Here is a 13,495-nt window from a genome sequence, read left to right as displayed (position 1 = left end):
CAATCCCTAAGCAGCCCAGACCACACTGAGCATGTGCAGGGTCAGGGTCAGGCAAAGATGTTTAACAAAGTTACAAGATGACAGCCCCCTGTGGCCAACTTTGAAAGCATAAATCATTTGTTTGATTAGGCTTTGTGGTGCAGTAAGTTCATACTTATGTTTAGTATACAAAATACAGCATTTCTAGCCTTATTCTATTTTAGACTTTCCTTGTCCCTTAAGGCACTAAAGGGGGAATATAATAAAAGTCGCAAAAAGCAAAACAATTCGTACCAATAATAATAAAAATCTCGCAATGTAATATTGTTCCTTTCACTGTTATTACATTGAAGAGGTGCTTAAGAAGTGCTTGAAGGTGTGAAATTCCGCAGCTCTCAATTCATTTCTATGGGATTTTGAAAGGCTTATTTATCAATGGGTGAAAGTGAAAGTTCACCCTTTGATAAATACGCCTATAAAAATCCCATAGAAATGAATGGAGAGTGGCGGAATTCACTCTTTGATAAATATACCCCAATGTCTTTTTCAGTAAGTAGTTTTATTACATTTACTGCGCATTGGCGCAAACTAAGTGGTCACTAAACTGTTCACAAAAGTTATATTAAATTCACGCAAAGCAAAATTTGTTCACGCAAAGCCATAACTTTTCACATTGCGAATAGTTTTCCCGTTACCGACTTTTATTACATTTCCCCGAGAATGCTTAAATGTCTTTATTATATTGACAATGGATTGAGTGCAGGTGACCTCTTGTATTTGTCTATATGAACCTTTAAGGGGGTCCTTAAACAAAGGCTGGATCTTCAGACTGGATTTCAACTAAATGGCACAGGAAGCATGCATGTGAAAACATCTTTATAGACAGATGCAGGTACGGTTATCAAACTTAAATTTCTTGAACAATATAAATGTACAGCTTGAAACCAATGATATGAAGGTACAGTGAAATAACTATTGCAATCAAGCAATGCTAAAAGTCTTGGCTATATGACTCTTGGTATAATGGGCAGACTGTGTATGAAATCATCAGCTCGCTTACAGATTTGTCAGCTGTATATAATATCCTCATTTCTAACATAATCATGATGTTTATCTGTTTCCAAACTGGAATAAGAAGCCAATCCATGTAGAGACCGGAGCTTTATTTCTGTGCAATGAGAATTTCTCCAGGAAAAATGTGCAAGTTGTGCTGGGCAGTGAATTTCAGATATTGCTGGATTCCAACACCAAGGCTGCTTCCTCATCAACATAAAATGGCACACAGGTATCTGCCGAATACCTCGGACACAATTTTGAATGAATGATTGTACAGTCATTAAGTAATTGAAACGGACATTTTCTCACATCGTGAGCTTTAAACCGCTGGTATTCACAAGTCAGAGTCCTGAACTAACTTCAGTTGTGAACCATAAAACCATTTTGATTGATGGTGAAAACACATCTATTGTCACCGATTCTCCAACTGTATGTCAGTTGGAATTGATATCAATGATGTGGGCTGACTTGTGATGCTGTTGCTATGTCGTGTGCTTTGATTGGTTGTTGCAGTTTTGGTGCTTTTCACCTTGAGCTCCCTGTCTGTCCTTGTGCGTCTGTTATGGTGGACAAGAAACACAAAACTTAGGTTAGAAAGCCAAACAAAAGTCATTGTAGCAATATAAACTGGTACTGCTGCAATTATATGAATTCAAATTAGTTTATTAGGTTCAACAATGCACCTGTAAGTGTTGGAAGATGATACTGCTGGGTTTCCAATTCAATAGGGGGATCTCAGAACTTCTTCCATATTTGCCACATTTATTCTAAATTCTGCTAAAGGGGCTAAATTCACTTTTGAGTATGAGAATGACATTCTGACACAATTTGCAATAGTTTTAATTTTTTGTTTGTGGTTTCTGAGTTATTTAGCTTTTTATTCAGAAACTCTCCAGTGTGCAATTTCTGCAATGTGTTTGTTAGGGTCCATGTTACCCTTGTGACCATGCATTGATTTGAATAAGAGACTGGAATGTGAATAGGAGAAGGACTGAATAGAAGGATGAGTAATAAAAAGCAATAACAATAACAATGAATGTATAGCCTTACAGAGCATATGTTTTTTTAGATGGGTCAATGACCCCCATTTGAAGGATATTGTAAATTTGATTAGAATAAGCCATCCTATAACACTGAAAAGCTAACTTACAGGTGAACCACCCCTTTAATGGTCTGTCAAGTCATAAAAAAATTTGTGCAAAGCAAACCTTAGTTAAATCAAAAATCACTGGGGGTTATTAAAGTTAGAAAAGGTAAAGAGGCTGATCTCAACACGATCGCATACTGGAAGAATAGTTGATGTATTCAATACAAGTATGTACAGACAAGTAGCAGTTTTAAAAGAACAGTTCAGTGCGAAAATAAAAACTGGGTAAATAGATAGTCTGTGCAAAATAAAAAATGTTTCTAATATAGTTAGTTAGCCAAAAATGTAATGTATAAAGGCTAGAGTGACTGGATGTCTAACATAACATAACAGAACACTACTTCCTGCTTTTCAGCTCTCTTGGTTTCCACTGATTGGTTACCAGGCAGTAACCAATCAGTGACTTGAGGGGGGGGGGCACATAGGCCATAACTGTTGCTTTTGAATCTGAGCTGAATGTTGGGGATCAATTGCAAAGTCACTGAACAGTTAAACAGGAACAGGAAGTTGTGTTCTGTTCTATTAGACATCCAGTCACTCCAGCCTTTATACATTCAATTTTTGGCTAACTAAATATATTACACTGAACTGTTCTTTCATGGGTGGGTAAATGGCACTGGATGAGGAATATGATGCCACCGGTATTGCTGAAACACAGTTACATGTATGAGAAGTAAATATTGAAGGCTATACCATAGTTGGAACAAGATAAATTGAAAAGAAGGAGAGATGAATGTTAATCATTATTTCAAATCCAGTACAGTATAAAGGGAGAAGTGTGAACTAGTGATAAGATCACTTGTAGAATTTTCACCGACTTTATAGGGGTCATCCACCCAAAACCATTATTTGGGTGTTGAAAGAAAAGCAATTAAAGGAGAACTAACCCAACATTTTTTACATTTTAATAATATTTATAAAACTGCTAATAATGATGCAGATATTAGTTACAATGTATTGTATGTACTAAACTATGCAACTTTGGTTAAAAAGTAGTTCAAATAGACTGTTCTCCTTTTGGACATGGTAGTTATTAACCTGTTGCTTTGTTTGCCCTGTCCTACTTTGAAAAGAAAGGCTGCTCTATGTGTGACTAATTATCTGTTTCTGTTTAGATTTCTTATTTATTGGTACTATGGATCACCGAGGGCAACCTTTTTTGGCAGCTGCAGCAACCGGGTTTATATGACTGTACCAGCCCTGGTAGTTTTCCTTCAGCATTCTATTAAAGGTATGGGATCTGTTATCCAGAATCCGATTATTCATTTCCCAATTATGGAAAGGGCATCTCCCATAGACTCCATTTTATCCAAATTTCTAATAATGATTTCCTTTTCCTCTGTAATAATAAAACAATACCTAGTACTTGATCCCAACTAAGATATAATTCATCCTTATTGGAGGCAGCCTATTGGGTTTATGTAATGTTTACATGATTTTCTAGTAGACTTAAGATATGAAAATCAAAATTATGGAAAGATCCGTTAACCAGATAATCCCCATACCTCTACTATAATCTGGATATGACTTGGGCAAAATATCGAATTTGCTGGATGGGTTTCTTGTTTCAATCTCAATTCATTGTGGATAGATACAAAAATATTTTAAATAAAAAATTGCCTTATTCTAAAAATGATCTACTGTGAAAGCTTTTAAATGCCAGCCCATGTGGTACATTACGCTAAAAAAGAAATTATATTTCACCTCTTCCATTCTAGTGCATTAACTTACCTGTTATACATCTTTAGGGTAACCAGAACCAGTGAGAAGATAATAATTACACCAACAACAATGGCAGCAACTATTGCACCAGCACCTGTAAAAGAATTAAGGTAAGCTAGCTATTTGGCTCAAATTCATCATAGTTTCTTGTTGTTCGGCTTTTAAGGTAAAACATTTGTAGAAAGGTACATTGACTGTGATACTGTGAATTTTATAGTGACGCTGCCCTGGCCCCTACCCACAGGCCCATTAATTCTAAGACTCGCCAACAGATTGCCATTACCTCTGTTAGGCTAAAAGGCTCACACACAGGGAGAAACCAATCACAACAAGACACATGCATTCAGTAGGACTGACCCATTTATTGTATATGTGCCACCCATGTTTATGATTAAACTGCAGGAATGCCCTACTGGCTCATGGGTAAATTTATTAGATATTTTAAAGAGTGGCCTGTGTGTGTCCAGGATTTGTCTGTCCCTTTCCCCATGAATCTCAGTACTCACTATCAGTTAATTCTAGGACTGAATGATATCATGCCACTGAAATATGCTCTGAGCTCTCCACTTACTCTGATAAAGAATTTGTTCTTGTGACTTTGCCGTTGTATTTGTTGGAGATACGGTTGTGTTCATTAACTGAGGAGTCGTTGCCATGACAACTGCAACAACAAAAAAATATAAAGATAGCATTAATTTCCCAGATTCTTGTGTTTATTTATACACACAGGCACGCAGCTATCAATCCTATAATATGAGAGCAGTTTATTGAACCTGCAATTTGTGTGTTAAAACCTCTGTGTTTAATGCTGGTTATTCATTTAAATATCAGTTTCTTTTACCAGGTTGCCACACAAAATGATCTATGTAACCCATCAGGGGACTCAAGTCTAAGCTGTTCAGCATTTAGGCCATTATTTAGATCATGCAGAGACCCTGTGCAGAAATCGACTTTAACATACTGCATACATGGCCCAATGAAATCTTTAGAATTTTTTTTTTTTTTTTTTGTAATCTCTTTTATTTGTCAAAAATAGATACATTGACAGAGAATAACGTAAATATCTTTTCCAGTACAGAACATTGTAATTAGTTCACAACAGTACAACTCCAAGTAGTGTAACATACATTAATCTTTAGAATTTTTTATATCTCATATCTGTTTTGGTTTCAATCTGGTCTAAAGATGCAAAACTATGTCTTAAGTCCATAGTTCCATTAGTTGTATTGGCAATAACTGTCCATTTAAAGGGAAAGGTTTGAACACACAATGTAAGAAGATGATAACACTACAACACTTTAAAAGTAATACGGCAACGGCAACATATATGGATCACTTTTTGAATCCTAGTAGTTGCTATTATCATATATGTTAAATCCTGGTGCCGCACCACATACTTAACTGTGTCACAAATCATGTTTCCAAAACATAAATATTAAGGGATGCACACAAAGATATAATCAGACTCCTTTAGAGCATTTTGTTAAAGTGAGCCTACATAATTCTTATTAACTGATGGGAAGGTTTATCACTTTAAAGGGGTGGTTCACCTTAAAGTTAAGTATAGTATATTATAAAATGGCTAATTTTAAGCAACTTTTCAATCAGTCTTCGTTATTTTTTTTTTACATAGTTTTTGAATTATTTGCCTTCTTCTGATGACTCTTTCCAGCTTTCAAATGGGGGTCACTGACCCCATCAAAAAAAACAAGTGCTCTGTAAGGCTACAAATGTATTGTTTTGGCTACTTTTTATTACTCATCTTTCTATTCAGCCCCTCTCCTATTCATATTCCAGTCCCTTATTCAGATCAATGCATGGTTGTTAGGGTAATTGGGACCCTATCCACCAAATTGTGAAAATTGCAAACTGGAGAGTTGCTGAATAAAAAGCTAAATAACCACAAATAATAAAAAATAAAAACCTATTGCAAATTGCCTCTCATCACCATCTACATCATAGTAAAAGTATATTTAAAGGTGAACAACCCTTTAATGACTCACCTTTAGAAGGGCACATACAGAAAGAAGTCAACTAAGTCCTACATTGGCTGTAACAAATATTAAAAACCGGAGCCATGCCTTATTCAATGTTATCATCTAATGGCAAAGGCAAACCAAGCTAAGGACATAGCAGCGATTCTAGAAGTTCTTTCATAGCTTTGCTGGCAGGTGTCAAAACTCCCATAACCACTATTCCTATTTCTATTTATTGTGTGGGCATCACTAGAAAAATTATTGGTCAATAAGTGAAGCGATCCTGGACATTTTGTTGCCCAACAGCAGTGTCTTAACCAGATATTATTGGGCCCAACAGCAAATTATTTTTCAGGCCCCCCAAATGTCTAGAGCTTGACCTGTTTTACCAATATGCATTGAAATTGTATATAAATTAGGGCCTCATGGGACCCCTATACTTCCTGTGCCCCCCTGCAGCCGCAGGGTCTGCTTCCTCTGTAGTTACGCCTCTGCTCAACAGTTAAATTACTAAATGCTCAGGTGACAAAATGTCTAGAATTGCTGTGTGTGCGCCATTGATCAAATTTTTTTTGGATCTCTACATCTTGTTGTGCTAGATCAGAATACTAAATACAAAGTTAATCCTGTTCATGCACAAAATAACTATTATGCACACCTGGATTATAGCCAAAATCCCCAGAGAGGGTAATACATACTCAGCACCAGAGGTATAACCAACCACAGCCCACAGGGCACAACTATTTCTGAGCAGTGGACACAATGTATGCTCACACTACTGCAAGTAATGCAATATAAATAAATATATATGATCTGGCCCTTTATATATGTGTAAAGCTTTAAGGGAGCAGCGCTATGGGGTTAATAAAAACACATTGCCGAAGGCTTAGAGGGGTGTAAAGCAAAGAGAGAAGCAGAAGGAATGAAATGAGAAGTCTTGGTAGGAAATGAGAGCCATTACAAACAACAGCATGGTATAAGCCTTAGATTGTGAGGAACAGTATGTGGTGCATAGAAGGCGATGAATGGGAAGGTTTATGGACTGTGAGGAACTGAAGTGATAATATTGAAGGTCAGCAGGACTAGACGAGTATAAACAGGAAATGGGCACCGACCAACTTCTGGAAGGAGAGGGAGAGAGACATTTGGCTACGGAATATGGAATGACAACAGAGATTTTATTCACAGGTGCAATAATGTAGCATAATATTCTCACCACCCCCTTTGGTCAACAAATATATCACTTACTCCAAAAGTAGATATTTTTAATCATTAATATTGATAATCAAAATAATATTTAAAATATGACACTGCACATTGTTTCAGGTACAAATACCAATGTCATTTTTTTTACGATAGTGTCCCTTTAAATATGCTGCTGTTAGAGACACAGTTGAAGTACAGAAAGTCTGCCAAATTAGCAACTACTAAATAATAACTGATGTTAGGTTCAAGATTGTAAGCTCTATTAGGCAGGGCCCTCTTTACCTCTTTGTATTGGTTATTGGTTGTTTGGTATGTTTAATGTATAAAACCATTTATTGTACCACACTGCATAATATGTTGGTATTTTATAAATACATGTTAAAGTGGAACTATCGCGAAAAAGAAAATTTAATATAAGCTTCATCATACTGAAATAAGAAACTTTCTAAATACAATCAATTAAAAATGATTTACCTTTTCTGAAATAATCGCGGTAGTTCCCCTTTAACAATAATAATAAAAAAATAAATAGTGATTGCATATGACATCTTACAGTAGCCCTTCTGGCATGTGCCAACATTGACATATTACCATTGAGGTCTTTCAGCTACTATGTTACTATCTTATATACCTCAGTACAAACATACCTGTATATATCACTGTGTATAGTGGCCATAAAACGCTTACACAGGGCCACCCCTGGGACACTACTACTCTTCTACTAAGGTAAGAACCCATCAAGCAGGTAGGTTCCCATCTCTGTTTACTGTGTAGGAGGCACAGGGGACATTCACTTTGTAGTGATATCATTTTACCCCATTCCTATATAAATAATTAAGTCTGAAATGCTGATATCCAGTACAATTGTTTATATCTTTTCTATACCAGTCACGTGTACAACTGCTCTTCCATGGAGATTAACTGATAAAATAGGATGTAATTACATACTCTATGCTAGAGATTTTCTTACTATACTTAGAGAAATGAAATGGTAAGTTAAATAAACCCATCTATAAAATCTCATAATTTATTTTACAAAATGCCTGTTTCTGTGCTAAGTAGATGTTAATATACATACTGTAAAATGTACATGGTTCTGATAGATGTCTCAATATCTTTCTCCTATGCTTAAGGTGGCCATAGACAAAACAATTACGATCTTTCTTGGAAAAGATCTTTCCAAGAAAGATTGTTCGTTTTAATACACACAATATGTTGGCGCTATATAAATACATGTTAATAATAATAATAATAATAATAATAATACACACGTGTAGAGCTGAATCGGCAGATATACAGGGAGAAACAATAGCCGATGTTTGGGTGCCTTCAAAGGCACCCGATCAAAATTTCCCGTCCAGCCCGATTGGCAAGCCGACCAATATCCAAGTTGTTATGTTTTGGGTAGCCGAGGATGAGTAGTGTATAACAGTGCTTTATTAGCAGAGTCATGCAGGTATTACTCAACAGTAAGCTTTCACTTTCACTTTTAAGATGTATGAAGTATGCACAGTATAATTCTGGGCACAGTGACATCTACAGGCCATTTGTATAAACACCACACAAGTCTTCTGCCGATATCGGTCCGCTCTTTTCCCACCATACACGCACCGAATATTGTACGAAAATTTGTTTCATATGATATTATCTGTGCTACTATGGCCAGCTTTACACTTAAATGCATGACATCCGACATATACGTTAAAGGAACAGTTCAGTGTGAAAATAAAAATTGTGTAAATGGATAGCCTGTGCAAAATAAAAAAATTTCTAATATAGTTAGTTCGCCAAAAATGTAATGTATAAAGGCTGGAGTGACTGGATGTCTAATATAATAGCCAGAACACTACTTCCCGCTTTTCAGCTCTATAACTCTGAGTTAGTCAGCGACTTGAAGGGGGGCCACATGGTACATTTCTGTTCAGTGAGTTTGTAATTGACCCTCAGCATTCAGATCAGATTCAAAAGCAACAGATATGACCCATGTGCCCTCCCCTCAAGTCTCTCATTGGTTACTGCCTGGTAACCAGGGTAACCAGTCAGTGTAAACCAAGAGAGCTGAAAAGCAGGAAGTAGTGTTCTGGCTATTATGTTACGTATTCAGTCACTACAGCCTTTATACATTACATTTTTGATAACTATACTAACTAACTATATTAGAAAGATGTTTTATTTTGCACAGTCTATCTATTTACCTTTTTAGTTTTATACTGAACAATTCCTTTAAGCGGCCTTACAGGGGAAGGCAACCAAAAATATATTTTTTTACCTAATAAAATAAACTATAATTCTAAGCAACTTTGCAATATACATTAATTATAATTTTTCTATGTTTTTTTTTTTAAAGTTATTTGTATATGTATTTCTATTGAAAGCAGCGTTTGTCCCCTTCTATTCTCTCCCCTGATGACTCAGACTGTTGTACAATATAAGACAAGGCAGCTGATTAACTGACCTGACTATCTTTGGGGAACCAAGACTTGTGCAACATTGTTTAAAAAGTAACGACCAGGATTTAAGCAAATGCTGCTTTCAATAGCAATTGTTTTTACAAATAACTTTAAAAGCACTGAAAATGTTTAATTAATATATATTGGAAAGTTGCTTTGAATTAGTTTTGCTTTCATTAGGCAAATTTTTAATGTGGGGTTGACATGACCTTTAAACCCTCCATAACACTGTCCCGCTGCACCCTCTGTTTTCATGAAAGATAACCGTACTGTAGCTGCTTACCAGCACCATTATAAAGAAACAAAGGTGTGTGCAAGCATACAGCTCCCATAGCAGGAATCCTATGGCAATATAAATATTAATTAAAATGTAGAGATGCTTTAAAAATTAGGGGTGAGCACAACTTTCCCTTGTTTGTTAAAATGTAGAGACACATAAGTTCAATACTGTGATTGAACCCCCAACTTAGAAAGAAGCTATATATATGTTATATGCTGACCCTTAATAAAGCATGTATTAATCACATTATAACAAATTCCTTGCAGAATAACAGACGTGCTTTTGATTGTAAGGTGCCAATACAAAAACACCGTTCTTTTGTTTTTAAAAAAAATCTATTTAAACCTCAAAGTTGTACTTTCTAATACCAAACAAGCTTGGTTTTACTTTGTGAAAAAAGCCTCTTAGATTCTGGCTGTTCATCAGTATAAATATTTATATCCCTTAACCCGATGAAGAGAGCCATTGTGTGTATCCTGTTCACTGCCTACTGACAGTAACGCTATGTTAAGGAGTCAGTGTTTTTGCCCCAGTGGATACATAATCTTTCATCCACAAAGCAATAGATTCTAGATAACATGTAAAACTGCTGGATTCGCAGCAGAGCAGAGAACTTGGAAGTGGCAGACAGGTGGCTACTATATATTCACTAACATGTACGTACCAACACTTTATTTGCACCACTAGGAGTAATGTTAAAATCCTGTTTAAAAGTAATTAATCACATGGATTTTATTTCTTAGAATGATTTACTGACTCATTGCAACAGGAAAACCAAATAGAAAGAGAAGAACCAGATGAACAAGAGAAGTCAAGAATCGGTGAATTGTAAATACATTAATAATTAATCATTTATTCAGCACAGAATTTATATATATAACTGTTTACTTGTACCAAGGATGGACCTTACAAGGGGCTACAGGGATTAAATATACTTTGAAAGGGCACAGGGAGAGTTTTTGCATTCTGAGCCAATAATTATGCATACACATGTCTATGGGCCAATTCAATGGCAATCCATTACAAGTAGAGGGAATTTTGACCAAAGCCACTCCTCCCCCGTGCCACTGCCTTTAAATAGTTCTTTGCAATAAGAGTGCCATAAACCCTCTCATTTCTTTCCCTTCTCATCCCTTACTAATTTATCATCATCTCTCTACTCAACTCTTTTTATTTCTCTCCTTTCATCCCCTCACACTGGTTGTAGCCATTTAATTTCCTTCCCATCCAAATTCTCTTCTTACCTTTCTTCCTTCATCATATTCCCTTCTATTCGCTGCCTTTTTCAGTTCATGGGACATATTTTGAAGGGTGACAACTAGGGTTGAACCATATATGTGTTTATGGATCAAAATTCTCAAAGCAGGTGCTCAGGGCCGGATTTCAATTGTATGCACCCCTAGGCTGCCTGTGGTCCCATTCCAACAACCCTCCTCTGAGCATAAATGTGCAAGTGTGCGAGAACTGCTAGGGAATCGTGCTCACTCCCTTCTCCCCTCAACCCCCACATTGCTCTATAGTAGAAACAGGAGGAGAATACCAGGGACAGGAGGTTTGAAAGCAGGCTTAGTAGCTGGTAGAGCACCCTATCAATGCAGCAAGTAAGGGGGCCGCTCCTAAAATTTTGCCTTTGTGGCCTTCCCACAAATCCAGACCTGCAGGTGCTTAATTCCAGGCTTGGAGGCAAGTTTTGGTTGTATAAAAACATTTGTACTACCAAACAGAGTCTCCTATAGGCTGCCTGTCCACATAGGGGCTAGCAAATAGCCAATCACAACACTTATTTGGCCTCGCCATGGACTTTTTTCAAGCTCATGTTGCTCCCTCATCTCTTCTTACATTTGAATGTGGCTCATGGGTACAAAAGGTTGGGGACCCCTGTTCTAGGGTATGGCAAGAACACAATTCTGGCAATGCAGCAGTTATAGTGAGACTAAAGACACAATATATATGATTTTCCCTCCTGTGAATTACATCAAAGGGTTTTGCCTATAATACTATAGGGGTAGATTTATTAAGGGTCGAATTGAAAATTCGAATTCTCTAATTTTTTTTATGGTCAATACTGTCAAATTCGACTAGGGAATATCAAAGCTCGCCACCTAAAACCTGCCAAATTCCTGTATAAGTCAATGGGAGAGGTCCAGTGACCAGTTTGTAGCTGTCCTGACATTCAAGTTTTTTGGAGAAAAAACTCAAATCGAGTTAAGTTGAATTTGATCCGAATTTGAAAATTCGTCCAAGTTTTACATATTCAATTTTTTAGTAACTAATCAAATAATCAAATTTTGAGTAAAATCGAATTCATGTAAGTTAAAAACAACTCACATGAATTTAGAAATTCGACCCTTTATTAATGTGCCTCCCAATGTATAAATGTGATCCAAGGGAAAAACGGTTTGCTGTAAAAACAGCACATTGTTTTGTAAGTTAAAGATTTATTACCTATGTACACATACCTGGATGCTTGACTGCTGTATCATAACTAAGGCTGGAACAAATGCTGACATTTCATCAGACATTCTCTTTGAACTTTTTAAAGTAGATGGCTTTGTCTGGATTGATTTTTTTCTTGAGATTGTTCTATGTACATCTGTACACAAGCGGTTTACTTATTCCATTCTTATGAAGTATTACTAATTTAGAAATTCATGCAAAAAAAAAAAAACCTTGAATTTACATAAATTGTTAAAATATTCTAAATACACCATTTTTATTAAATATGCACCTTATAGTAAATTAGCCTCTAAACATTAAAGGGAGATGGAAGCGTGTGGAAATGTAAGCAGAATGATAGGTAGATTTGGGCAAGTACTGTATATATAAGTGATGTCTACTACCTGCCTCTGTTTAGGGAAACAAACAAACTGTCATCCTCCCTTTTCACTGGCTTTCAGGCTCCCCTACACTGCTCTGGACAACCTCATGGAGCTAATCAATCCAGTTTAGGTTCATTATTCAATAGAAGGCACTAAATTTGCCCAGGAGCAGTAACCCATAGCAACCAATCAGCAGGTAGCATTTACCTGTCATTTGTTTAAAAGCAAACATCTTATTGGTTACTGCTCCTGGGCAAACTTACTGCCTTTTATTACATATGGGGGTTAGAGTTTTGTTTTTTACATTTTTGGAATTTAGGACCAACACTTGTTGGGTATCCCCTTAGCAAATCAAAAGATGTTAAAAAAAAAGTGTCTCGTGTCTCAGTGATGACTCCCCATATATTCCATTAGTCCAGATTTTACAAGATCTTCTAATGAAGTTCTGCAATCACTGATTACCACACAAATAGCAAAAGTACCTGTAGAAATTGACGGGGAAATTTAGAGGAAACTATTTTAACCTTCAGTAGTAGGAGGGGGCGACTGATTAACATCCCTTTATGACACATGCTTTTCAAATTAATATAATAGTTGAGGAACAATTACGGACTTGGCAGGTTGCACTGCCAGGTACAGGTGAGAAGTACTGCTGTCTGTTCACATTTAGTAAATGGGAATTCTCTGACATTCTATTATTATCTGTCACTTAATTTATCCTCTTCTTTTCCTAAAGGGAGTAATTAAAGGCCAACCTAAAAAAATGCCAAACTGTAATTTAACTTGTGTATATACACATATTGCATTCATTGATATGGAGAATGAAAGTCTATTCCTGCACGAATAGCTGAGTCACTGAC

The 13,495-nt window shown here is 36.3% G+C and overlaps 1 protein-coding gene across 3 annotated transcripts in view; it reads right to left on the bottom strand.

Moving 5' to 3' along the window:
• Positions 1-842: 842 nt before the first annotated feature.
• ncmap.L (non-compact myelin associated protein L homeolog) overlaps positions 843-13,495 on the bottom strand; it is a 46,483-nt gene continuing 33,830 nt past the window's right edge. For all 3 annotated transcript variants that reach the window (XM_041582178.1, XM_018246782.2, XM_041582177.1), the window contains exons 2-4: positions 4,476-4,565; positions 3,914-3,998; positions 843-1,592 (exon numbers count right to left, since the gene is read on the bottom strand). In XM_041582178.1, coding sequence (XP_041438112.1) covers positions 1,448-1,592; positions 3,914-3,998; positions 4,476-4,560 — 315 coding nt within the window. In that variant the 5' untranslated portion in view covers positions 4,561-4,565 and the 3' untranslated portion in view covers positions 843-1,447. The remainder of the gene's footprint in view (positions 1,593-3,913; positions 3,999-4,475; positions 4,566-13,495) is intronic.

This window comes from Xenopus laevis, chromosome 2L (genome assembly GCF_017654675.1).
Source record: "Xenopus laevis strain J_2021 chromosome 2L, Xenopus_laevis_v10.1, whole genome shotgun sequence".
Taxonomy (NCBI): Eukaryota; Metazoa; Chordata; class Amphibia; order Anura; family Pipidae; genus Xenopus; species Xenopus laevis.
The sequence above is the reverse complement of the archived record's forward strand: the minus strand, read 5'-3'. Positions and strand labels throughout refer to the sequence as shown.